This window comes from Rhinolophus hipposideros (genome assembly GCF_964194185.1).
Source record: "Rhinolophus hipposideros genome assembly, chromosome: X".
In the NCBI taxonomy this organism is placed as follows: Eukaryota; Metazoa; Chordata; class Mammalia; order Chiroptera; family Rhinolophidae; genus Rhinolophus; species Rhinolophus hipposideros.
Window position 1 is genome coordinate 35,548,256 of NC_138046.1, and position 25,021 is coordinate 35,573,276.

At 37.2% G+C, this 25,021-nt stretch overlaps 1 protein-coding gene across 3 annotated transcripts; it reads right to left on the reverse strand.

Annotated features, from left to right (window-relative positions):
* Window positions 1–303: 303 nt before the first annotated feature.
* Window positions 304–8,722, reverse strand: MCTS1 (MCTS1 re-initiation and release factor). 3 transcript variants are annotated; one of them, XM_081042110.1, is made up of 6 exons: window positions 8,409–8,722; window positions 7,114–7,266; window positions 6,489–6,586; window positions 2,997–3,130; window positions 1,272–1,339; window positions 304–506 (listed from the first exon to the last, which is right to left on the reverse strand). In XM_081042110.1, the coding sequence occupies exons 1-6, from the start codon at window positions 8,417–8,419 to the stop codon at window positions 425–427; spliced, it is 546 nt and encodes a 181-aa protein (XP_080898236.1). In that variant the 5' UTR covers window positions 8,420–8,722; the 3' UTR covers window positions 304–424. The 3 variants fall into 3 exon arrangements, with proteins under 3 accessions (XP_080898236.1, XP_080898235.1, XP_080898237.1); XM_081042109.1 differs by lacking the exon at window positions 8,409–8,722 and adding an exon at window positions 7,802–7,991; XM_081042111.1 differs by lacking the exon at window positions 7,114–7,266 and having other exon boundaries at window positions 305–506; window positions 8,409–8,518.
* Between the last annotated feature and the right edge of the window lie 16,299 nt (window positions 8,723–25,021).

Consider the following 25,021-nt stretch of genomic DNA (forward strand, 5'->3'; position numbering starts at 1 on the left):
AACAAAAAACACATACAAAAGAGAAGGGGCACTTCCAGGTGCCCTGGGATAATGGGATACCATTCCCAGTCTAGCTTCCAGCCCCATTAAGTTATCAGATTCTCTGGGAGAGGGGGTCAGCCATATACTGGCAAATTCATTTAACAAGTCCTGCCCTTCATCTTACATGACTAGCCTAAGAAAGGACATGAAGTTGTCTGAGTTTGGTTACTTACCAGATACCTTTTAATGTCCAAGTTTGTTACCCAATTTTATCTGGGGTTTAAGAAAAACAAAAATAATTATTCAAGCTAACAGAATTTTAGCGTCTATTGAATTTATTCAGCACAACCACAGAGGTATTGTCTTCATGCTGTCACACACAGACACAAACACAGATACAGCACAATATCCATATTTAGCCCAAGTGCATTCCTTTTGAGGCTCATTTATATGTCTTCATATGCCACAGCCCATCATTTAAATAATGGATATTTTCAATGCCAATTCCTTTGTTGACTTTCTCACTGTAGAAGGAAAAAAGCACATAAACATATTGTTATGCATTTTTATAAACTTAGTCATGGTAAATATAGTTCAAAGTGTATTGATATTTTGCAATTATTGAGCCACATGTAGGTAATTTATTTACATTACACTAACACTATTGTCTACATTAAACTACATTATTCTGCTGCAGTTCATGTCTTAAAGTGATTCTAGTAATCTAACTAGTGGGTTTATAGAAACAGTAATGATGTGTCATCATACAAGGAGAACATCAAAGTGTTACAATTAACCCTGAAATAAAACGAATAGGAATTATTTGGTCATCGAATGAGTTCCAACATTTTTAAATATATTGACTATATTTTGGTAATATATTTTAAATATTTCATTAATATTCTATACTACCAGGTCCAAATATAAGATAAATACTGTGTGGTGCCAAACTATGTCACTGTTTTAAACCTTAGTAGCAAAAAATCTCTCCCCCCAACCAATTTAAATTATACTAAATAAAAAAATTCCTAAAACACCACATACGTACATATAAAACAAATGTGTTGGCACAAGGTTCTTTTTAGAGTGCTTAAGAAAGAATGTAATCCTGGAGACAAAATAGGTTTCAATGGATTCCTAAATGTTAGGAAAAATCAGAAATGAGGCTTCTGTGCTTATACATTTGTAAGATGTGGTATGAATGAGAGCAAATTTAACCTGTAATTCTGATGCTTCCTATGTAGGTTACCCATATCTCAAAAGCTAAGGGGGCCTAAGGTAAGACTTACATATCTTCTGCAGACATCTTCATGACTCCGACACACAGAGCATGCTGTTTTCCTTCTGCCATGATGGCCTGAAAACACACAGCTAAGAAAACTATCAAAATGCCTTGGAGAGGGGGTGTCAAATAATGATCACATTACTAGTTAAGCCACTTTAAACCCATTTTGTATCCTCGCCTAGACCACTAACTCCTTGAGGGCAGGGACCTAGTACAGTCTGTGGGTACATTGTGAATACTCAATGCTAAATGAATGAATCTAATAATCATTCTTGGTTTTTAAATCAAATGTTAATACTATAACTCAACGCCAACAAAATCAGAGTAAGTCATGCAAAAAAGGAAATAAAATTTATTGTACATAAATATTAAAAACTGTGAAATAAATATCAATTGTTCTAGTATTTTAATCACTGAATGATAGTTTTATATAAAGGACACAGTAAAACAATAATTATGTCCCCAAACTATCTTTAAGAGCTCAATGTAAGTGTCAACCTTTTCAACCAGAACATTCTTGGTTGAATGAAGCATCTACAGTGTTAAACACTGCAGTATCTATTTTTAAAAGAGTTCAAGGGTGCAGAGTACCTCTCTGTACTAGTTTTGCAACTTTCTAAAAGTCTATAATTATTTCAATTTGAAAATTATTTTAAAAGTAAAGGCTAGGTACTAAGAAAAATTCTCATTTAAAGGAACTTCAGAACTATAAATTTACCACACTTAGAAAAATCACAAACATAAAACGGTAATCTGTCCTTATTGAAGACTTTTCTCCACTGATTTTCAATTCATTCACTCAATGTTCCACAAATATTTAAGCACCTATTATATGACCAGTATCTATGTCAATATAAGTTGTTCCTAATATGTAAACATACAATTTATACTACCCCTTAGATATAACTGCCACAACAGAGGACACCCTCCTTTTAAGCACAGAACACACTCTAAAATCCATTCCAATGGTCTTCCCCACTCCACAGTGATTTCCCCATTCCCTATGGTTCCATTTCTCAACCTGAGGCAAATGGCCACTCTATGACAATGGAGAAGATGTTTTCCTGTCCAGATTGGTTGACAAAAACCTATTTAATTTAGAATTTAGCTGAAACAGCACCACAGAAATGGAAATAATGCTGAATTATTCAGCTACATCATTAGTTGAATAGATCCTTAAGGACTATCTGGGACTTCAACATTTCTCTGCAAGAAATCATGTTCTGAGATGTGAACAACCAACTTAATTTTATTTTAATGAAATTTTATTTTAATGAACTTTAAAATAAAACTTAGGGATTGCCACTATTTCCCACTACCCAGTTCTAACACTCTACCTGGTATCTAAGTTCTTTTCCCTTAGGAATGCTTTTACTCCAGTGTATCTGCGTAAGTCAAACATAAAAGTAGCAAGCTGATGTGATCCAATCATATCAGATATATCTTCTCTATGAATAATCGAGAGTTGTAGACTGTCCTGAATCTGATAACATTGGGCCCTAACTGGGCTGAAATGCAGCTGGGACACTTTTATTATTTGTTTTCATTAAATTTCTAAGATGGGACATAATTTACTCTCAAAAAATAATGTTATTTCCCACATCTTCAAATGTAATCAGAAATATGACCCAAAAAAGTATTTCTAATGTTCTTTTGGGTGATAGATCTTTCAGTAATGAAAAGAATACAACAAATACATTTTTCACCAGTTATAGCCTGAGAAGGATACAACAATCGTATCTACTGCAGCAGAGTAAAGTTTAGCTCCAGGAGAAGTTAATCCTGGACACATGATATTTGCTCCACTGAGTACAAATTTGATGGCTCCTTTATCAACCTGCTGGTGTGGCAGGATAAAAGGATCTAAAAGGAAAAAAATATTACATAAATTAATAAGGCAAATAACTCAACAGAAAAAATGCAAAGGATATGAACAAATATTTCCCAAAATTGCAGTACTCTGACAGATGCAAAATAAAAGGGAAACATCCTTCATTTATCCAGTCAGTAAATATTTTTAAGAAAAGTATTTCCTAGTGCTAGCAAGAGTGTAAGAAAACTGGTATTCCCATATACCTCTAGATGGCTTATACATGGGTATAACCTTTCTTTAGGACTACTTGGCAACATGTATCAACAGCCTTGAAAAGGCTCAAACTCTTTGACTCAATAATTCTACTTCTAAGATTTATCCTAAGAAAAAAATGAGAGATGTACAAAATATTTCAGGAGGAAGATATTCATTGCAACACTAATAGTTATAATAGAAATAAACTGAAATCAAATGTCCAACAATAAGAGATACAGGACTTCAGGTGTATCTACAATATCTATATAATAGAGCCATAGTTTTTTGAAGAATACATAAATACCCTGGGAAATGTTCACAATATAACGTTAAGTGGAAAAAGCAGAATAAAAATACTACCAAAAATATCAGTGGTTTCTAGGTGTTCATGGGGAGAGGGAGGAAGGAGGAACAAATCGGTGGAACACAGAGGATTTTTAGGGCAGTGAAACCATTTTGTATGATATATTAACAGTGGACATTATGCATTTGGCAAAACCCACAGGATGTAAAACAAAGAATAAACCCTAAAGTAAACTATGGACTGTGGTTAATAATAATGTATCAATACAGGTTCAGCAATTGTAACAAATGTATCACACCAATGAAAGATGTTAATAATAAGGGAAGGGTGGGGAGGAAGAATATGGGAACTCTACTTTCTGCTCAATTTTTCTGTAAACCTAAAACTGCTCTAAAAATGTCTTTTAACTAAAAAATAACTATATGATGGAGCCCAATTTAAAAAGGAAAAGAATATACATTTACATAGACACAACACAAGAAATAATTGGAGGAAAGTACACTGACATATTAACAATGGTTATCTCTAGGTTATGGGAATACAGAAATGATTTTATTTCTGTATTTTCCACATTTCTAGAATGAACACACTCCTTTTGTAATCTTAAAAATATTATTTTTGCCTGTGTGTGTCTACAAATAATTCATAACCTAACAATTAAAGGATCCCTGGAGAACTTAAAACAATGACTAGGGGAAAACTTTTTAGGCCATTCAGGGCTCTCTAGGGATAATAACAACAATCATTGGTAAAATTTATTCACTTTAATGTTTTACCACTAGCCCTCCCACTAGTCAGAGAACAAGTAAGTCTTCTTCCTGCCAAGACTCCAAATTAATTTAAACATCTTACTGATAAAAAGGAACCTGAATGAATTAATGCATTTACTACTCACAAGCCATAATTTGTTTTCTAGATCTCCATCTTCATTAATATCTGCCCTTTAATTATGATGTCAATAATACTAGTGGACATTTATTAAACAATTACTACATCAATATAATGACTATCATATATTGAGCACTTACTATGTTCCAGGTATTGTGTTAGGTACATCACATGTACTATCTCATTTAATCCTCACAACTGTAGGAGATGTAATACACAACTATGACCATTTTAAAAGATAAGGAAATGAGGCTTAAACAATTTAAGTGACTCGACAAAAGTGACATACACTGGGGATTGAACCCCGGTCTGCCTAACTCCAAGTTCATGTTTTTAACCACCATATTATCCTGCTTCTTCCACGAGAATAACTTTAAGATGTTCAAAAAAGGTTGGTTCCCAGCAAAATAGTGCTATATAGGAACATCTGTTTCTTCCAACTTATTATGAAAATGCTTAACGTGCGGAAAAACTGGAATAGTTCAATGAACACCTGGACACCATCCACTTAGATTCAACAATTGTTCATTAACACTTTGCCATATTTACTTTATCTCATTCTATTTAAACACACATAATTTTTCCTCTACCACTTTAAATTTCAGACAATGCTTCACCATAAATAAGCACACATCACCTAAGAATAAAGTCGTTCTACACAATAACACTATTATCGTACCTAAAAATTTAACAACAGTTCTACAATATCATCTTATAGTCAAACCAGATTCAAATTTCCCCCAATAGTCCCAAGAAAGTCTTCTATATCTTTTTTTGTTGGGGGCGGGGAGGGCTTGAATTTTGTTTGTTTTTCAAACCAGGATCCAATCTAGATTCATGCAATACATTTGATTTTTTTTACAATACAAATATGAAATACTTATTACAGAGTAGATTATTTTTCTTAATTAAAGTTTATTGGTGTGACAATAGTAAAGTTACATTTGATTATTTTTTCTCTGTTCTCTTCTGGTTGAGTAGGAATTAATGTCATCAAAATGTCTTAATGTCACCAAAATATTTTAATTTTAAACTTGTTCCCATTGCATTGGGACTCAATTTCTTTTCATCATAGTTTTTTTTTAACCTGATGAAATCAATACTTAATAGAATAATTGTAAATATTCCTTTTTAAATATTAAAATGCTTTGCCTCTTTTAAGATTTGCCTAACAGCTTTACTGCTCCAGACCTCTGCTTCACCAGGTACGTCAAAATTTATTTCCTCTTACCAAAAACCAAACTCATTAGCTCACCAATAAAACCTACACAGAGCCTCCAGTCACTCCCTTTCCGCCTCTTGACTAGAATGCCAAATACATACTGGTTTGTAAAGCAGAAATTTTACTGCACAATTAAATACTTGTGCACTGGGACTGTATCTTCCTTTGGATTTTCTTTTGTAATGTACTCAATCTAACAATGTGCAAAAGTGGACATTAATAAACATTATTTGTTTCATAACACCTGAACTTGGCACTCAACTAACAATACTGGGACCCCAATTAGATAATACTTTTCCTTACATAGAATTATCTCTACGAGTATGAGGAAAATCCAGATATAAGTTTTAAAGGAAATGCTCACATTATTTATCACAGTTTGTGAATACATATTTGTGTAATTATCTAATAGTTATCTATTCTCCCAACTAGACTTTTAGTTTCATAGGAATAGGAACCATGTCTGTCTTTGCTTTCCATCATATTCTCAGTACCTAGCTCAGTGCCTGACACATAGTAAGTTCAACATATATTTGTTGAATGAATGAATGTTCTTTCTTGGGCTTTCTGGAATACATAATGAGAAAATTTGCTTTTTTCAGATTTACCATAAGATGGGGGTTCATTTTAGTTTTATATTCATTAGTATCTAGTACTAATAAAAAATTACTAGAAGTCACTTTCTGCTCCTTTTGTGTGTTCCCATATCGCCAAATACATATTTTCTAACAAGACTTACATTTGTGAAGTAATCTTAGGGTTGGATAAAAAGGCCCCTCTCTTTGTCTGAAAAATAGTAATTCTCCATTTACTGTAAGGATTTCTATATGTTCATGGCTGTAAGACAAATGTCACAAAGTACCCAGTTAGATATTTTCTTTCAAAAATGAATATGCCAAATATTCTTTAAATATGAAACATCCATAACAGAGACACAGTAAGCTTTTTTAAAATTTCAGTAAAGATCCACGCCAAAAAAAAATGCATAAACTGTTTTACCTATCATACCAGTCCAGCAGAGAATAAAAAGAAAAAAAAATATTACCTGCTACAATCAATTTTATTTCACATATTATTTTAATTTCATTATTAGATAATTCAATAAAACAAATTTCTATAAAGTACAAGCTGAAATAAATCCAACTCTGAATAAAAACTTTTAACTTGGATAAAACATAAAGCCACATTCTTCACATAGAACATTTGAACATTGCTTAGTTTTAGAGTTATTCTATTTATCTACTCCCATAATTACTCTATCAATATTTAATGTGAAAATAATTCCATTTATTATGAGTGCAATCTAATCACACGATATTCAGCTACTTACTCTGAGCTTTACATAGAGAAAAACAAAGACTTACCATCGTACTATTTTGACAGGATCTTTCTTAGGCATGATTTGATTAAGCCATGGTTCAATACTTGGAAATTGCTCTATCAATTGGTTCTTAATACCCTTTATAACTGAGGTTTTCAACTGGATGCAGTTAGACACATTTTCTTTTTCATCAAATCTGCCAAATGATTTTTGCAAGATAAAAAAGGCATTTCTAAGCACACATATCAGAATAGCTAACTATGTTGTTTTAATTAGTCATCTATTCCCAAGCAAGTATTTAGATGCTTAAAATAGTTATGAAATAGTTTTTTAAAATAACATTTCCCTTTTATTGTGTCCAGCACAACCAACGTGTTAATACAATATTAAAATAAATTGCTGTGTATACACCATTAGCTGGGGAGAGGATATGAGGCATATTTCACATTATAATGTCTAATCATCTACAAAAATGCCTTTTCTGGGAAACCTTATTCATCTCTACCCAGGAAAAAATAGATTCCCACCTATAACAAAATCTGTGTGAAAAAACAAAAGCAAACCAAACCAAAAGAGCACTCAAGTGTTGAGATACAAAAGACTAGCCCAAACATAACCAGAAAATCGGTCCCTGCTAGGCTATATAACCTACTGAGGTGTTTTTCTTAAAGTGATGATGATTTCTAAGATCCCTATTTATTTTTGTTCAGTATGTCATGAACAAAACCCACCTTCCTTTGCCCATGGTACCCCTTTGCTTTTTGCGTCTACCAAATCTGGAAACCAAACCCAGTAGGTAGGATCCCAAGTAATTTTTGTCTTCCTTACACTGAATAGACTATGGAGCAATCACGCTGTTTTTAAGACATTAACCCGGCAGCTAGGTAACAGGCATGACAGCCCGCTTGCTTCCTGTCACCCAGACTCCTTCACTCGCATGACCCAGGAAGTCAAGCTTTCCCTTATTCAGTTCATAACTAATAAACATGTGGCAGCGAGTGCAGGGCTTCTCTTAACTAATGCTCCTAAATCTCAGTGCAATGGTGTGATTGGTAGAACCCTAGGAATGAAGATAACATTGGGAGTGGGGGCAAAAGAGAAAGAGAGGTAAGAAGAAAGAAAATAAAGGTGGGAGAACCAAAACCCAACTTATTAGGGATGGAAAACTGAAAGAAATGTTGCAAGTTGCGAATGAGAGCATAGTACTATAGAAAACCTTAAGGAGTAAGGATGGCAGGAGCGGGGAAGAGAGAAAGAGGATCTTTGCTCTGGCCCTCTTCCCCACTCCCACCCACACCATCTTAAAAGCAGCCGATGGAGGCCACAGCACGTCCTTACTTCTTGAACATGATCCAAGGTGAAGGGGGCGATGATAGGGAATGGGGAAAAAATTGAATTAGCAAGGGTCCACGAGGAAGGCCGGCACTGATAGTCGGAGCTGTAGTCGTTATCCGGAAAGGGAGACAGCCAGCCGCACTTTACGGTTCTCAGTGAAATTTGACTACTTCCGCTTCTCCGAACACGTTGGCGCTTTTGCCGTCCCTTTTTGGCAACCGATTCCTCTCCAGAACCGGTAGCTGAAAGGGCGGGACTTGAAAAGGAAGAAGAGAGAGAGAGTAATCATTTTAGTTACAGGAAGAGAAGACTGCAGTGGGCGGGAAAATCAAAGCTTTGTGGAAGTTGCGTCACTTACGGATTCCTCAAAGGGTCAAGATTCTCTGTGTTTCCTTGCGACCTACCTAAATGTTTTTTAGTGGGAAAGGTTTTCTGTACCATGAGACAAATGAATGGATGGGTACTTACGTACCAGCATGAACCCAGGCTAGCCTTATAGCCCCATGTTAATGTACTTATGGGATTGCCAAGTTTAGCAAAGAAAAATACAGGACATCCATGGGGCAGCCGGATGGCTCAGTTGTTGGTTAGGGCAAAAGCTCTGAACAACAGGGTTGCGGATTTGATTTCCACATGGGCCAATGAGCTGCGCCCTCCACAACTAGATTGAAGACAATGACCTGCCGCTGAGCCTCTGGAGGGGCGTCCATCAGTCTGTTAGAGTGAGAACTCTCAACAACAAGGTTGCCGGTTCAATTTCCCTAAGGGATGGTGAGCTGTCCCCCCTGCAACTAAAGATTGAAAACAGACTTGGAGCTGAGCTGCGCCCTCCACAACTAGATTGAAGGACAACTACATTGAGCTGAGGGGCCCTGGGGAAACATGCTGTTCCCCAATAAAAAACAATAATAATAATATTGGTTAGCATTTAAATAAATTAAATAATAAAAAAATAAAAATACAGGTTGCCCATTTAAATTTGAATTTCAGATCAACAATGAATACTTTTTGAAGTGTAACTACATCTCATGTAATATTTGGGACATACTTATACTAAAAAATTCCTTGTTATTTGAATTTAATTGGGCATCGTGTGTTTCAATTTGAACCATATTCACTGACTACAGTGAGGTGCCCACGTAGAATTATTCACTAGTTTGTTATCCCCTACCTCACCCCCATACCTATAAGTTGAGCTATAAATCAAAAGAGGTAATGTCTTTGAGTGCTAGAATGGCCTCTGAACGAGCAATACTAGACTAATCTGATGGAAGAGATAACAAAAAAACAAGTCTTACTTATTTAATTTTTTTAAGTAGAGCGAATCAGGGTTTTGATCAGCAAAGAAAGCATACAAAAATACAAACCTAAACAGGCACTACCCACAGGCATTGGGGTAGATGTGCACTGACCTGTAAAACAAATACACCAGTCTCTCCATGGAGCAAATACTCTAGTCTCTGTTAGGCAGATGAGCGCTTGGAGCAATCATAACAAAAGCTACTATGTATTTGAATTGTGCAACTAACTCACCCTGCCTTTATTCTATGGTAGCAACAATCTTCTAATTATAATTTAGCTTCCCATGAAGATCTGCCCAGAAAAAAAAATACTATTTTCAAATCAAATCCCTGTGAAAAATTGTTTGTTTTTCTAAATTAATAAATTGGCATTCTGGCTTACACATCAGACTCTTGTGAACATCCTTAGCATGACTTCGCACTCCCACCATCAATCAACTCCATGACTTTTAGAATACTGAGTTTATGAACGTGCAAAACTGAGGCTCAGACCCTAGGCTGTGGTTAGTGCTACATTGTTAGGCTTCTTGCCAAAGAGCTTTCCTCCCCTGGCAACTCTCACATCATCCTGGGAGTTAGCCATGTAACAATAAATACATTATAACGGTGATAAAACAGTCACTATTAAGCAGTTTGAGGTGAGTGAAAATAGATAATTTGTATTCAATCTATACATGATAATGCAATGTAATAACTATATCTTCCACTAGCAACATGATAATACAATGTAGTAGCTGTATATTCCACTAGCAAGTGAAGTTTAACTTGGTGGTCCCCAAAATTAATAACACCTAGATGGGCTTCCTAAATTCTTGAATTTTTGGTTTGAGAAATCTACTAATTTTAGACTTATTAAAAAGTATTATGCTTAATTTTTGTAGTGTTAGAAATGAGAGCTAATTTTTAATTCTATAAAAATTAAACATACTGTAGATTATGACAAATCCCACATGCATGGGAATAGATATCGCTACATATTTTTTTAATTTTTTATTTTTCAGTTACAGTTGACATTCAATATTATATTAAATTCAGGTGTTGTACATACATATTTTAATCCACTCACATACATTGTGTTAATCACAGAAAATAAATCTGAGTTATGACAAATGACAGGTTAGGTCATTAGTATTAATGAGGTATTGAGTTCTGTATGAGTGCATGAATACCTTCATTAATAACCCACCTACACAGATATATAAGCAGGGCCCACTTGTCACCGCAATGTGTTTCTGGTTTTGTGTTGTAAACAGTATCATTATGAAGTGGATTCTGTTTACCAAGGTTATAAGTGGGGGTTTGCTCCTGACAAACGACTTACCTTCAAATAAATCATTGCTACAACAAACAATATGTCATAAAACAGAAATACTTCAAAATAAACCTCTTCGAAAAGTAAAATAATGAACTTCATTTATTTATGCAATAAATAGTTATAAAGACCTTTATGTTTTAGACATACATGCTCTGTACTATAATCTGTACGTAAGTGTTCTGTGAAAGTTATTTTACAAGGGTCCTCAATGTACATGAAGCATAGGACACAGAAAACCCAAGTCTATCACACATTTTACTGAAATAAGTAACCAAGCATTAAACATTTAATGATTGTATTTGCCTTCTTAGAATTTTGAAAGGATTCTATAGGGTAATGTTGACATGAGACTCTAAAATGCTGCCTAAGGAAGTTTGTAGTAAGGTCTCCTTTTCTTCTTCATAATCTTCCTTGAGCAATAAGCATGGCACCAAAACCCTTCATGGTGTCCAGTAAAGAAGTTTATTTAGGAGCTAGGCCACATGCCTAGCTCTGGAGGAGTTACTTGCACTGTAAGAAAGAATTGGGCCACTGCCAGACCCCTCCTGGGCCTCACATCTCTAAGAGCCTACAGCCTGTGAAGTCTTCTATTAAGGTCACTTTTCCCCAAAACTGCCTCTCAGCCTCACACTTTAGAGCCTCCTGCAGCTGGCTTCATATCCCCCACAAGAGCAAGACATACATAAGAATTACACCACTATCCCCACCACCAATCACTCTGGAGAGCACAGGTAAGAAAATTCATTGGCCCAGCCACTACCTGGATCCTTCCATACTGGGCAATATGAGGAACACCAACAAAACAGCAGCTTCTGTCTCCAGTCTCAAATACAGCTAAATTTTGAGAGACCTGAAAGCCCACTATTTATCAGAAGACTGTCAGGACTAACCATCTTGTCAAACTTGTGATAAGCCAAACCCATCATTCCTCACTCACATCCCTGTTTTCCTTTGTCAGCACCCAATATGTAAACGTCAGTTCAACTTATTTGCTCTGTGACCTTGGGCAAGTCACTTAAAAATCTGTGCCTGTCTTCTCATCTGTAAAATAAAGGTTATACTTTATGAGGTTATTAGGATTAAATTAGGTAGTCCATGCAAAACATTGTTAAATTATTACTATTATTAATTTACTACTACTATTGTTGTTGTTATTCCTCTCCTCTAACCTCATTCCCATATTCCTCTGTGCTTCTTCTCCCCCCACTTGACCTCTCATTTCTACCTTAACTTCTAAATGCTTCTACTGTGCCTCCTGGAACACCATTCCATGATTAACAAACTCCTACCATCCTCAAACTCATCTCTGAATATCCACTGATATTCCTGGCTTCCCCAGGAGGATCGAACTTACCTTACAACCCTTTCAAGTGAAAGTGATTTATACCAACACACTGCATGTATTGCCGAGTCAGGAGGAGAGGTGGGCATATGCTTCCAGCCACATTATAACTTCCAGATAATTTTTACTTCACCCTAAGGTAAAAAAAACCTTGATTCTCCTTCCTCTGAGTTACATACAATTTGGTTGCATCTCTACTCCCTCTTTGCTGTCCTCCACTCATTCATTGAAGATCCTGGCATCTGGTTCACAGTCTTTCCTCTCCACCCTAGAGTTGTTAAACACTGCAAGAGAAAAATCACACAGTTGAATAAATTAGTACCACTCTGAATTCATAGTCACCAACCTCAAATGGACTTTCAATATTCCTGGGAATCCTTCTATGTTTACAGCTCACTCTCTCATTCTCCCTAATTATTCTTTCAAAGCTCCATTCTCCTCAAAATTCCAACTCCTCAACAGCTTCTTCAATCCTATGAAATAACTCACCCCTTTTTGTATTTTTGAATTACAGTTGACAATCATTATAATATTAGTTTCGGGTGTATCGCATAGTGGTTACACATTTATATAATTTACAAAGAGATTTCCCCAGTAAGCGTAGTACCCACCTGACACCATACATAGTTATTACAATATTATTGACTATATTCTTTATGCTATACTTTGCATCCCCATGACTATTTTGTAACTGCTAACTTGTAATTCTTAATCCATTCAGAAGTCTTCACATAGGAAACCAACTTCCTACTACCTACTACTACAAAACTGCCATCCTTCTATTGTTAAAATGAGAGATAGCCTTCTTCCAATCTAGGTCTAGTTCCTCCATCTGTGTTCCAGATCCCTCTCACGTATGGGTCCTCAATTATCTTACTCAATCTATTAATACCTCCCTCCTACATCTTCAACCTCTCCCCCTATACTGGCTCCTTCTCAGATATTTCAAAGGAAATATATGATTATGCCCCAACTGTATAACACTAAACAACACAGAAGTGTGACAATAATAGTAGTTAGCATCTGTTGAATACTTACCCTAAGCCAAGCACTGTTGCAAGTGCTTTCATGTATTAACACATTTAATTCTCAGAGTGACTTTATGAAGTAAGTACGATTATTATTTCCATTTTGCAGATGAAGAAACTGAGGAAAAATGAGGTTAAGGAGTTTGTCCAAGATACCAAGCTATGAAGTACCAGAATCTGGATTTGAATCCAAGTAGTCACAACTCTGCTCTCTAAATCACAACACTTAAAGTCCCCCTGCTTTGCCTTGTCCTCCTCTCTCCTCCTCAGCTCTTCTCTCCCTTCCTTCCCCATAGACAATAACTGGTAAAAGTTTTGTGTTTCTCCTTCCAGAAATTTTTTGATGTATTTACATATATATTTTTACATATGCACTTTTAAGAAACATAAATGGGATGATACTATGCATGCTATTTTGCTTTTGCTTTTTCACTTTATGGGTGAAACATATCTGGGAGATTTTTCCATGTCAGATCATAATGATAGATAGATAGATAGATAGATAGATAGATAGATAGATAGATAGATAGATAGATAAATGGACTGACTTCATTGCTTTTGATGGCTATAGGGCATTTCACAGTATGTGTGTACCATAATTTATTTAACTAGTCCCCTACTGGTAGTCATTTAGGCACCTACAGGAGGATTGAAGGATAGGATGGAGACATAGAACCCCAAAGCTCCTTCTACTGGCCTCCTACTATCAGGGATTGGGGCCCTATGCTCTAACACCTATCTTAACCTCAAAACTCCTCCACTGCATCAACAAGAGGTCAGTGGGGACCCCATACATATCCTTGCCCCTGGCAGAAGTCAAGAACAAACTTATACAATGGGACTAAAACCACACTTCCTCGAGGTTTTCACCCACTGTCAACAGTGGTTAAGAGGGGGCCCAGGCATATCCTTGGTCTTCTCTTAGTCCACACTCCCTCCCTTTATGATTCTCATCGAGTCTCAAAGCTACAAATATGCCAATGACACCCACATTTATATCTCCAGCCTAGACCTCTCCCTTGAACTCCAGACTGTATATCCAACTGCCTACTTGACTTCTGTACTTGGATATCTAAAAGACATCTCAAATTCATGTCCAAAACTATATTTCTAGACTCTCTCCATTCCACCTCCCCATCTACACACACAAGACCCAAAACCTCTTTTAGGGATTGTGGGGACAGAGCCCCAGAGAGCAGTTTCCAGGCTCTCGGCCTCACATAGAAAAGTGCTGGCTCAGGTAGTAAATGGCCATCAACTGTGATTGGCTGGCCATCAGCTGAGGCTAGTTGGCCGTCAGCTGTAACCAGTGAGCCATTGGGCACTAATATAACTGCCAAGGCTATGCTAGCAGAAAATGGGGGCTAGCAAGAAGATGGTGGCTGAGCTTGCAAGCGGAGCAGTGAGGGTTGAGAATTGTGTGGCTCCTGTTTCCTGTTTCTCCAACCCAGCCACCAGTGAAAGTATAGTGGTATGACTCCCCTTCCTATGGCTCCGTGGGTGTTCCTTTTTGGCCTCACCATAGGGCGCGGGAGCTGATACACCCTCATGACACCCCGCATGACAGGGAGTGTTATGAACTTTTCTATATCTTTACTTATTCACCTGATCTGCTGATTTCTGAGAGAAATATTTTACCTCAAATGTGCCCAAAAGTCTGCCCAGAAATCCTAATACTTATCACTTGTCAAGTCATTCTGAACTATTTCAAACTTTTTCCACTTTTCTCAAACTTCCACCACCCTCCTCTGCTCCATGACATCCTACTTTATACATAAAATGGAAGAGAAGATGGGATTGCCCTCATCAACCTGCTACCAATCATGTAACTTGAAACTGTCTACTCCATCCCATTCCATTTAACTTTTCTCATTCGTGTAGCTATCTCTTTCTGAGACCTGTCTCTCCACTTGACTTTTGAATTCCATATCTTTCCACTTTCTCAGAAACATTGCCTTATCAATTATCCCCTTCTGTCATGATCTCTCTCTCATATATATATACATATATATATATATATGTGTATATATATATGTATATACATATATATACACATATACATATATATACGTATATATACATATACGTATATATATATATATATACATACATACATGCAGATGGTGCCAAAAATATGTATACACATTTTAAGAAAGGAAAAACTATTAAAATTGTAATACTCAATATATGCGTATACCAATAACAAAAGATGAATACAAGTCACATTTGACTTCTGCAATTACAAGAGGTGCTCAAAGTGGTTACAATCAGCATCCAGACACTTCTGATTGCAGCAAAGTACTGCTTGAGCAACATTGACCATCTCTTAAAATGTGTATATATTTTCTTGGCAACCCTGGTACAGATAGATGATAGATAGATGACAGATAGACAGATAGACAGATAGATAGATAGATAGATAGATAGATAGATAGATAGATAGATAGATAGATAGATCAAGAAGAGGTAAAGCTTAATTCCCTTGTCTTTAAAACTGAGCTGATTTCAGTGCCTTGCAGCTTTCACCTGGGCCTCTTGGAACCCTCACTCTTGCTTGGACCCTTCAGGCACCATGTAAAAAATCTGCCTACCTGGAGTCTGTCATTCTGTGAGAAGAAACCAAGTTAGCCACGTGAAGAGGCTGTCTGGAGAGAAAGATGCCCGACCAGCTCCCAACTATTCTAGTTCCTAGCAATACAGGTAACCCTAACTGAGGGCCCAGATGTCATAAAACAGAAATGAGCTATCCTTGGTGTTCCCTTATCTGAATTTCTGACCCATATTATCATGACATATAATAATTGTTTTAAATCACTAAATTTTGGAATTGTGTGTTATACAGAAATAAATAACTTAAACGTTAAAAATAGCCTTCATGTTGCCAAATGTAATAGACATATTTTTATCTCCATTTATTCAACTTATCAGCAGCTCTTGTCAAAGGTAACCATTCCCTCTTTTTGAAATATTCTCTTCCCTTGAGCTACACGCTCCTGGCTGTCCTCAGACCCTCTGTTTACTTCCTACTCTCCTTTATTCAACCGTTAAATGTTAACATTTAACTCAGTTGTAGCCCTTCTTCTCACTTTATAGTCTCTCTTTAAATGATCTCATTTATATCTGAGTTTTCAATTACTATCTGTTTCATATAGCTCACAAATTTATATCTCCAGCTTTTCTAGAGCTCCAGATATTTTTATCCAAATGCCTACTACACATCTCCTCTTAGATGTTTCAAAGCACATCAAATTCAACATATTCAAAACCAAATTCTTCTCTTCCTCCTCTCCCTAAAAAATAAAACAGTAACTTCGCTCTTTCAGTGAATGGCACCATCATCCCTGCACTTGCAAAACCCGGAAAACGAAAGCGTCCTTGCTGTGTCTTCTTTCCCATCTTCATGTGCAAGTCATCCTGAAGCCCTATCAGTTGTTACTATTAGATCTCTCTTAAAGCTTTCTTCTTCTCTCTCAATATCTACCACTCTCACCTTTGTCTAGTATATCTTCTTTTCTCAGGCATATAGTTACAGACTTCTAATTGAGCTCCCTGCTTTGACTGTTGCCCCTCATCCAATACCTTTTACTGACAGAATAGTCTTTTTCACTTTTAATCTTTCCAATAATTCTGATGGTGCTTAGGATAAGAATATAAATCATTAATATAGCCTCTGAAGCCCTGCATAACCTGGCTGGTATCTACACCAGCTTCATTTTATAAAATTCTCCACTTGCTGACTGAGCTACAGCTGCACCAGCTTTCTTTTCTCCCTCAAATGCACTGGGCTTCCTTCTGCCACAGGACCTTTGCACATGATTTCCCCCCACTCCCCCTCTGCTTAGAATGCTTTGCCTTTTCTCCCTCTTCACCCATTTAACTCCAGTGCATCCTTCAGATTTCTGAGGGTTTTTTTTTTTTTTTTGGTAGGGAACTTTCCCTGACCTCTCATACCTCTGTGTAGCTCTCCTACAGAGCACTCATCACAGTTGTAATTTTACATGTATTTGAATATTTGAATGTTTGTCTCCCTGACTAGACTGTAAGCTTCAGGCTACATGCACCAAGGTTGTTTTGCTTGCTACTGTGCTCACAGTACCTAACACAATGATTTGGCACACATTAGGTGCTAAATATATATTTTTGGAAGAAAGTAGGGAAGAAGGCAGGAAAGGGGTAAGGGATAAGGAGAGAAGGGAAGCAGAAAAGGGGAGAGCAGAATATAACCCCATGATTGGTTATTTATAAATTTCTATTCTCCTTGAATTTCTAACAAACTTTGCTTTATGTATCTCTAATTCATGGTGTTATGTGCATAAATGTCCGTGATTGTCGCATGTTCTTAGTGGAGTGTGCCTTTTATGAATACTAAATATCCCTCTGTCTCTTTTAATATTTTTAGCTCTGATTCTATTTTTGTCTGATTCAAATAGTGCTTTTTGTTTTTTGCTACCATTTAGAAAACTCAAAGTTTTACTGTTTCTTTGCTCACCGCTATTTCTTGTACGGTGTTCCACGTTTCTCTTTTTGGGATTCACTTTTCATTTTGCTATAATATTACCTGAATAATTCATAGAGGATTTTCTGAATATGTCTGCAATGTTTTCTGAATATGTAGGAAAATTAGAAGCTGAAAATTGGAGTTTTGTCCTGTGTATTATTTCACTCACCCCCTTCCCCGCTCAGGGTCAATTGTTCTATTTATTGATTTTGGTTTTTCTCTTTTATGTTCTAGGTTTTCTCCAAATATTTCCAGTAATCCTTTGTTGTCTATGCATTTTAGTGAATAAGGGGCAAATACATTAGCAAAGATAGCTTGTCTGAGTTTCCTCTGCCATTATGTGGCCCCAGCTGACCTGTCTCCTGCGCTGGAGGGCTTTGTGTAAATGGGTTGCCTGTGTTGACCTGTCAGGTTTCACTTTAAAGTGGGTGGGCATGCATAAGACAGAAAGGTTGTTCCTCCAACTCCCTGCAAACTGCCAAAACAATTTTACTGTGGCAGTGTAGTACTCCAGTGTATTTCTCTCCTGGCCAAAGCTGCTTCTCATCTTTTGTTTTTCCATATATTCTGTGGAAGTCCAAATTACACCAAGGTCGGCTCCGCTTTTTTGTTTGTTTTTTGGTTTGAGGATTTTTCTCCTAAGATTCTACACCTAGACTAGAAAACACTTGGAAGCAATAGGTCAGTTTCCTTACAATGAAATTTTACCCTTTAACCTTAGGATGGGTTTTGGCAAGGACAGAGGATAATCAGAGTGGAGCTCAGATGGTTTGTCTTCTCTGAGTACAATTTTTAATTGACCAGAGGGCACCCACTACTTTTTCCATTTATTCATTCTGAGATTTTTATTTTCTCTGGATTACTCCAGTAATTTTCTTTTGCAGGTTTTGGACTTGACAACTCTTCCTCTCTTATCAATATGATCATACTGATTTCTAATCTCAAGGGATTTATCTCAACTTCTGAACTACTGATGGTACACTTTCCTTAATTATAACACTGGGTCCTTTTGCTATTCTGATGTTTTAAGGGATGTTGGGAGGGGAAAAAGAGGACAAAATTACAAGTGCTTATGTTGCCATCTTGATCGAATCTGACAAAAGTCATTTTCTTACGTTGATTTACATGAGACAAGCAGAGAAGCCAAGGCTCACTCTGAGAGGCAAGGGGTAAAGGCCTCTTCTAGTGCTGGTTTTGGATTACTCAGGACTTCTAAAAGAGGCCCATTAGAATTTGGAAATCTAGCATCTGCATATCAGTGCTTCTGAGATAGCCAAGGCAGTATCTAGTAGGCACTATCCTTGAGCAGAAAAATTTACAAAAGAAACACTGCCTCCTTGAGATGAATTAACTAGAAAAAGGCACCCCTTTGGGTAGGCCAAGTATAAAAATGCTCTCCTTTCTCTGCTAACAGTGGTATGCCTGCATTAGGGCACAAGGCTTGTTGAGCAGCAAAGTATAGGATAGATTTCATATCCCACACAGATACACACACCCTGTCATTTGTGCACCCTTGTGCCGGGCATATCTTGCAGAAACATATATAGTAAAAAATAGCCTCTGCCAGTGCCAATTACAATCCCCAGAGATAAGGCCTCAACCCTCTGAGGCTTCTAGCAATTCCATACACAGGCCTGCGGGGTCAGGTTCAAGTTCAAGTGAGCCTCCTACGACAGCAGCTTTTGCTCCATGCCATTCATTGCCCCAAGAGATAGGCCTCTGATATCCCTGAGGCCTTGCACAGCCAATATTAGAGAGCAGCTCAGAGTTCTTGCCTACAACAACTGGGGATCTCTGGTCCTCGGCCCTTCTCACTTTTTTTTTTTTAATTAGTTTATTAGGGCAAGTACTGTTAGTAAAGTTACATAGATTTCAGGTGTACAATTCTGTAATACATTACCTATATATCACATTGTGTGTTCACCACCCAGAGTCAGTTCTCTTTCCATCACGATATATTGGATCCCCTTTTCCCTCATCTACCAACACCCGCCCCCGTTACACTCTGGTAACCACTAAACTATTGTCTATGTCAATGAGTTTTTGTTTCTTCATTTTTTTGTCCCATTCTTTAGTTGTTTTCAGTTTTATATACCGCATATCAGTGAAATCATAGGGTTCTCATCTTTTTCTGTCTGACTGATTTCGTGCAGCATGATAATCTCAAGATCCATCCACGTTGTCACAAATGTTCCTATATCATCTTTTCTTATGGCAGAATAGTATTCCATTGTGTATATATACCACCACTTCTTTATCCATTCATCTATCGAAGGACATTTTGATTGTTTCCATGTCTTGGCCACTGTAAACAAAGCTGCAATGAACATTGGAGCACACGTGTCTTTATGGATAAATGTTTTCAGATATTTTTGGTTAGATACCCAGGAGAGGGATTGCTGGGTCATATGTTAATTCTATTTGTAATTTTTTGAGGAACCTCCACACTGCCTTCTATAGTGGCTGCACCAGTCTATATTCCCACCAACAGTGTATGAGAGTTCCTTTTTCTCCACAGCCTCTCCAACACTTGTTACTATTTGTCTTGTTGATGATAGCCATTCTGACTGGGGTGAGGTGATATCTTATTGTGGATTGTATTTGCATTTCTCTGATGATTAGTGATGTTGAACATGTTTTCATATGTCTGTTGGCCATTTGTGTGTCTTCTTTGGAGAAATGTCTATTCAGGTCCTCTGCTCATTTTTTAATTTGATTATTTGTTCTTTTTGTTGTTGTGGAGTTGTATACGCTGCTTATGTAATTTGGATATTAACACCTCATTGGATGCACTGTTTGCAAAAATCTTCTCCTATTTGGTTGGTTGCCTCCTTATTTTGTCGATGGTTTCTTTTGATGTGCAGAAGCTTTTTAGTTTGATATAGTCCCATCCATTTATTTTAGCTTTTACTTCCCTTGCCTTTGAAGTCAAATTCATAAAATCTTCTTTGAACCCAAGGTCCATAAGTTTAGTGCCTATTTTTTCTTCTATGCAGTTTATTGTTTCAGGTCTTATATTTAGGTCTTTGATCCATTTTGAGTTAATTTTGGTACACGGCAACAAACAGCAGTCTAGTTTCATTCTTCTGCATATGGCTTTCCAATTCTCCCACCACCATTTATTGCAAAGGCCATCTGTTCTCCACTGTATGTTTTTGGCTTCTTTGTCAAAAATTATCTGTCCACATTTATGTGGATTTATCTCTGGGTTCTCGATTGTATTCCATTGGTCTGGTGTCTGTTTTTCTGACACTACCATGCTGTTTAGATTATTGTTGTCCTATAGTACAAGCTGAAGTCAGGGAGTGTGAAACCTCCAGCATTGTTGTTTTTTCTTAGGATTGCTTTGGCTATTTGGTGTTTTGTGCTTCCATACAAATCTGATGATTTATTGTTCTATTTCTTTAAAAAATGCCATTGGAATTTTGATGGCAACTGCATTAAATCTGTGTATTGCTTTGGGTGATATGGCCATTTTCACAATGTTGATTCTTCCAATCCATGAACACGGAATATCTTTCCATTTCTTTGTGTCTTCTTCAATTTATTTAAAAAATATCTTATAGTTTTCAGTATGTAAGTCTTTCACATCCTTGGTTAAGTTTATTCCTAGGTATTTTATTCTTTTTGTTTTGGTTGCAAAAGGAATTTGCTATTGTTGTTGTTGTTGTTTCTTTTTCTGAGATTTCATTGTTAGTAGATAGGAATGCAAAGGACATTTGTACGTTGATTTTGTAGCCGGCAACTTTACTGTAATCGTTTGTTTTAATAGCTTTTTGGTGGAGTCTTTAGAGTTTTCTATATATAGCATCATGTCATCTGCAAAAAGTGACAATTTAACTTCTTTGTTCCCTTGTTTGGATTCCTTTTATTTCTTTCTCTTGCCTGATTGCTCTGGCTAGGACTTCTAATATTATGTTGTAAAGCAGAGGTGATAGGGGACAGCCCTGTTGTATTCTTGAACATAAAGCAAAGGGTGTCAGATTTTCATCATTAATGATAACATTAGCTGAGGGTTTGTAATATATGGCCTTTATTATATTGAGGTTTTTCTCCTTCTATACCCATTCTACTAAGTATTTTCATCATAAATAGATGTATCTTGTCAAACGATTTTTCTGCATCTATGGATATAATCATATGATTTTTGTCCTTTATTTTGTTTATGTGATGTATCACATTGATAGATTTGCGGATGTTGAACCATCCTTGTGCCCCGGGGATGAACCGCACTTGGTCGTGATGAATAATCTTTTTAATGCATTGTTGTATTCGATTTGCTAGAATTTTGTTGAGGATTTTTGCATTTGTATTCATCAGAGATATTGTTCTGTAGTTTTCTTTTTTTTGTGTTGTCCTTACCAGGTTTTGGTATCAGGGTAATGTTGGCCTCATAAAATGAGTTAGGGAGTACTGTCTCTTTTTCAATTTTTTGGAAAAGTTTGAGCAGAATTGGTATTAGATCCTCTTTGAATGTTTGGTAGAATTCACTACTGAAGCAATCTGTTCTCAGACATTTGCTTTTGGGAAGGTTTTGGATAAATGATTCAATTTCCTTACTGTTGATCAGTCTATTCAGATTTTCCAGTTCTTCATGATTCAGCCTAGGAAGACTATGTGTTTCTAAGAAAATATCCATTTTTTCTAGGTTATTGAATTTTGTGGCATATAGTCCTTCATGATATTAATTGATGATCCTTTGTATTTCTGTGGCATCCATGGTAACTTCCCCCTTTTCCTTTCTGATTTTTTTTGTGTCTTTTCTCCTTTTATCTTAGTGAGTTTAGCCAAGGATTTCTTTTTTTTTTACTTTTATTTTATTTTATTTTATTTTATTTTTACATCCCTCACACCGTGAACCCCCCTACCCCCATCCACCACCACCCCGACCTCAAACCGAGCCATCACATTATACACATAAAATTATAGTTGGCATTCATTAATGTCCAGCCTCTGGTGTACAATGCCATGACCAGGCATCCACAGCATCCCTGAGGTGGTCTCCCAAACAGGACACATGTCCATCGGACACCCAACAAAATCCCCAAACACTATTGAATAAGTTCCCCAAAGTAATTCTCAAAAAACCCTGAGGCCATCCTGTGGTCACCAGCCGCCCCCCAATCCCTTCACCCTTCCCCCCTTCCCCAACCCCCTCCCCCCCGCCCATCTAACAACTGTCGGTTTTTTGTGTCCCCAAAACTGTTTCTGATTAGTTCATACACATATTCTTTTCTTTAGATTCCGCATATAAGTGAGATCATATGGTACTTGTCTTTCTCTTTCTGACTTATTTCACTTAACATAATGTTCACACATTTCTGTCTTTAAATTCATTTTCTTTCTGATTTGTCTTGTTACCTTGGTTATTCATGGCAATTAATGGATTATCATTTCTTTTCCTAGGCATCTACAGGATTGGGTTCTGCAACAGGTTGATAGGAAGAGGACTTTCTTTTGTTTTCCAGGAGGTGTTGGTAGAATAATTTATTTTCTCTCTGACTGTAGACTTTTATTCTCTCTCATGCTTTAGTGTCGTATTTTCTCTGCATTGTTTGGGCTTATCACACAATTAGGGGATTCACTGGAAGGTGGGCTTCTCTTCTGTGAGCAGGACACTAGGGTCTCAGGGCAGTGCCTCCTTGTGGGATGTGGAGAGCTTCTGAAGTTCCAAACCTCTCCCTACACCAGTTTCAGAGTTTGTGTGCTTCAGAGGGTGTTTATTCCTGCAGGGATCTGCCCAAATAGGTGGGGACAGGGGCAGGGTGGGCTGTAAGAGGTTTCCCAGAGCAATGGTGGTGACCACCATCACAGGCAGTCCTACACCCAAGGCTCCCTCCCCTTCGCCGGAACTAGTTGGGCTGGGAGTCGGTGGTTGTAGTCCACAGTTCTCAGAACCACAAATATTCTGTTCTTTTCACCTGACACTTCAACCTTTGAGCTTCTAGCACTGGGAGGGTGGGTGTACGGCAAGCTCTGGGAGGTTGAGGAGGGAGGCAGCTAGGCTCCAAGCCTATGCTTTCCATCCTCTGCTTGGCAGTGAGGGCTTAAACCACTATTTTCACCCTTCTTCCCTCAGTCTTTGCTCCAAGGTCTATGCCATGAGCTTTGGGTTCAGCTGTGTTATATGCTGATCTCTCAGGCAGAACTGTGGGTCATTAGTGGAGCACTAGCAGTCCAAATTCTTCCCTCTCCTGTGACTGTGGTAGCTTCGGAATGCAGGGAGTTCAGAGCTCCATGTTCTGTCTGCATCTTGCAGCCCATGCAGCATCCAGTGCCTCTGTAATTACTGCTCCCCTCCTCCCCCACTCACCCAATTTGCCCACCTTTACATGATTTCAGTTGGGTGCCTCTTAGTCTTGCCTGTCGTTTGTGCAGGGAGTCCTTTCTGGAATTATAGTTATTCAGTTTGTTGTAAATTCCAGGGGAGATCTCAAGAGGCTCACCTCAGGCTGCCATTTTTATGACATAACCCCCCTCACTTCTAACACAGACACCATCAGCAATAAGCGAAGAGATCTTTAATGTAAATGTCAACAGCCCTCAGAGACCATTAACTATGACGAGGTCTCTCCAAGTATTGTGCTAAGTAACTAGGGACATACTAGTTCCATACTAAAGTGCCTCCTCCCTCTCCTGCTCCCACAACCTACCCAATTCACCAAACCTGGGTCATCAGCATATCTACCAGAAGTAATTGTCTTGGCAACCCTGCAGGACATAGATAGATATATAGATATAGATATAGATATAGATATAGATATAGATATAGATATAGATATAGATATAGATGTAGGTACAGATATAAAAATATATGTACCCTTCTGCCTTTCTAATATCATCTCCCAAAATTACCTACATCAAGTTTGCTGCATGGTCTTCTTGACTTGTTACTATGCTTACACAAATATATAAGGCAAATATATATATTTATATTTTTAAACAAAAATGAGACTAGTCAATACAAATTGGGCTACAACTTATTTCATTTCCCACTTAATGCACCATGGACACCTTTCAGATGGTGTCTATATAGTTCCATAACTTACTTTTTAACAGCTGCATAATATTCTATTGCACAGATGTAGAATGATTTATTTAGTGCTCCCATCCAAGTACTAACTATGCCCGC

Bases quoted from the DNA above. Each gene is read 5' to 3' on its own strand.
- MCTS1 (XM_081042109.1), bottom strand. The intron at 3,131-6,488 runs GTAAGTCTTGTT...TTTTCCTTTTAG, and splicing joins CCTAAGATTACTTCACAAAT to ATCCTTTTATCCTGCCACAC. The intron at 1,340-2,996 runs GTATCCTTCTCA...GTGTGTTTTCAG, and splicing joins CTGCAGTAGATACGATTGTT to GCCATCATGGCAGAAGGAAA.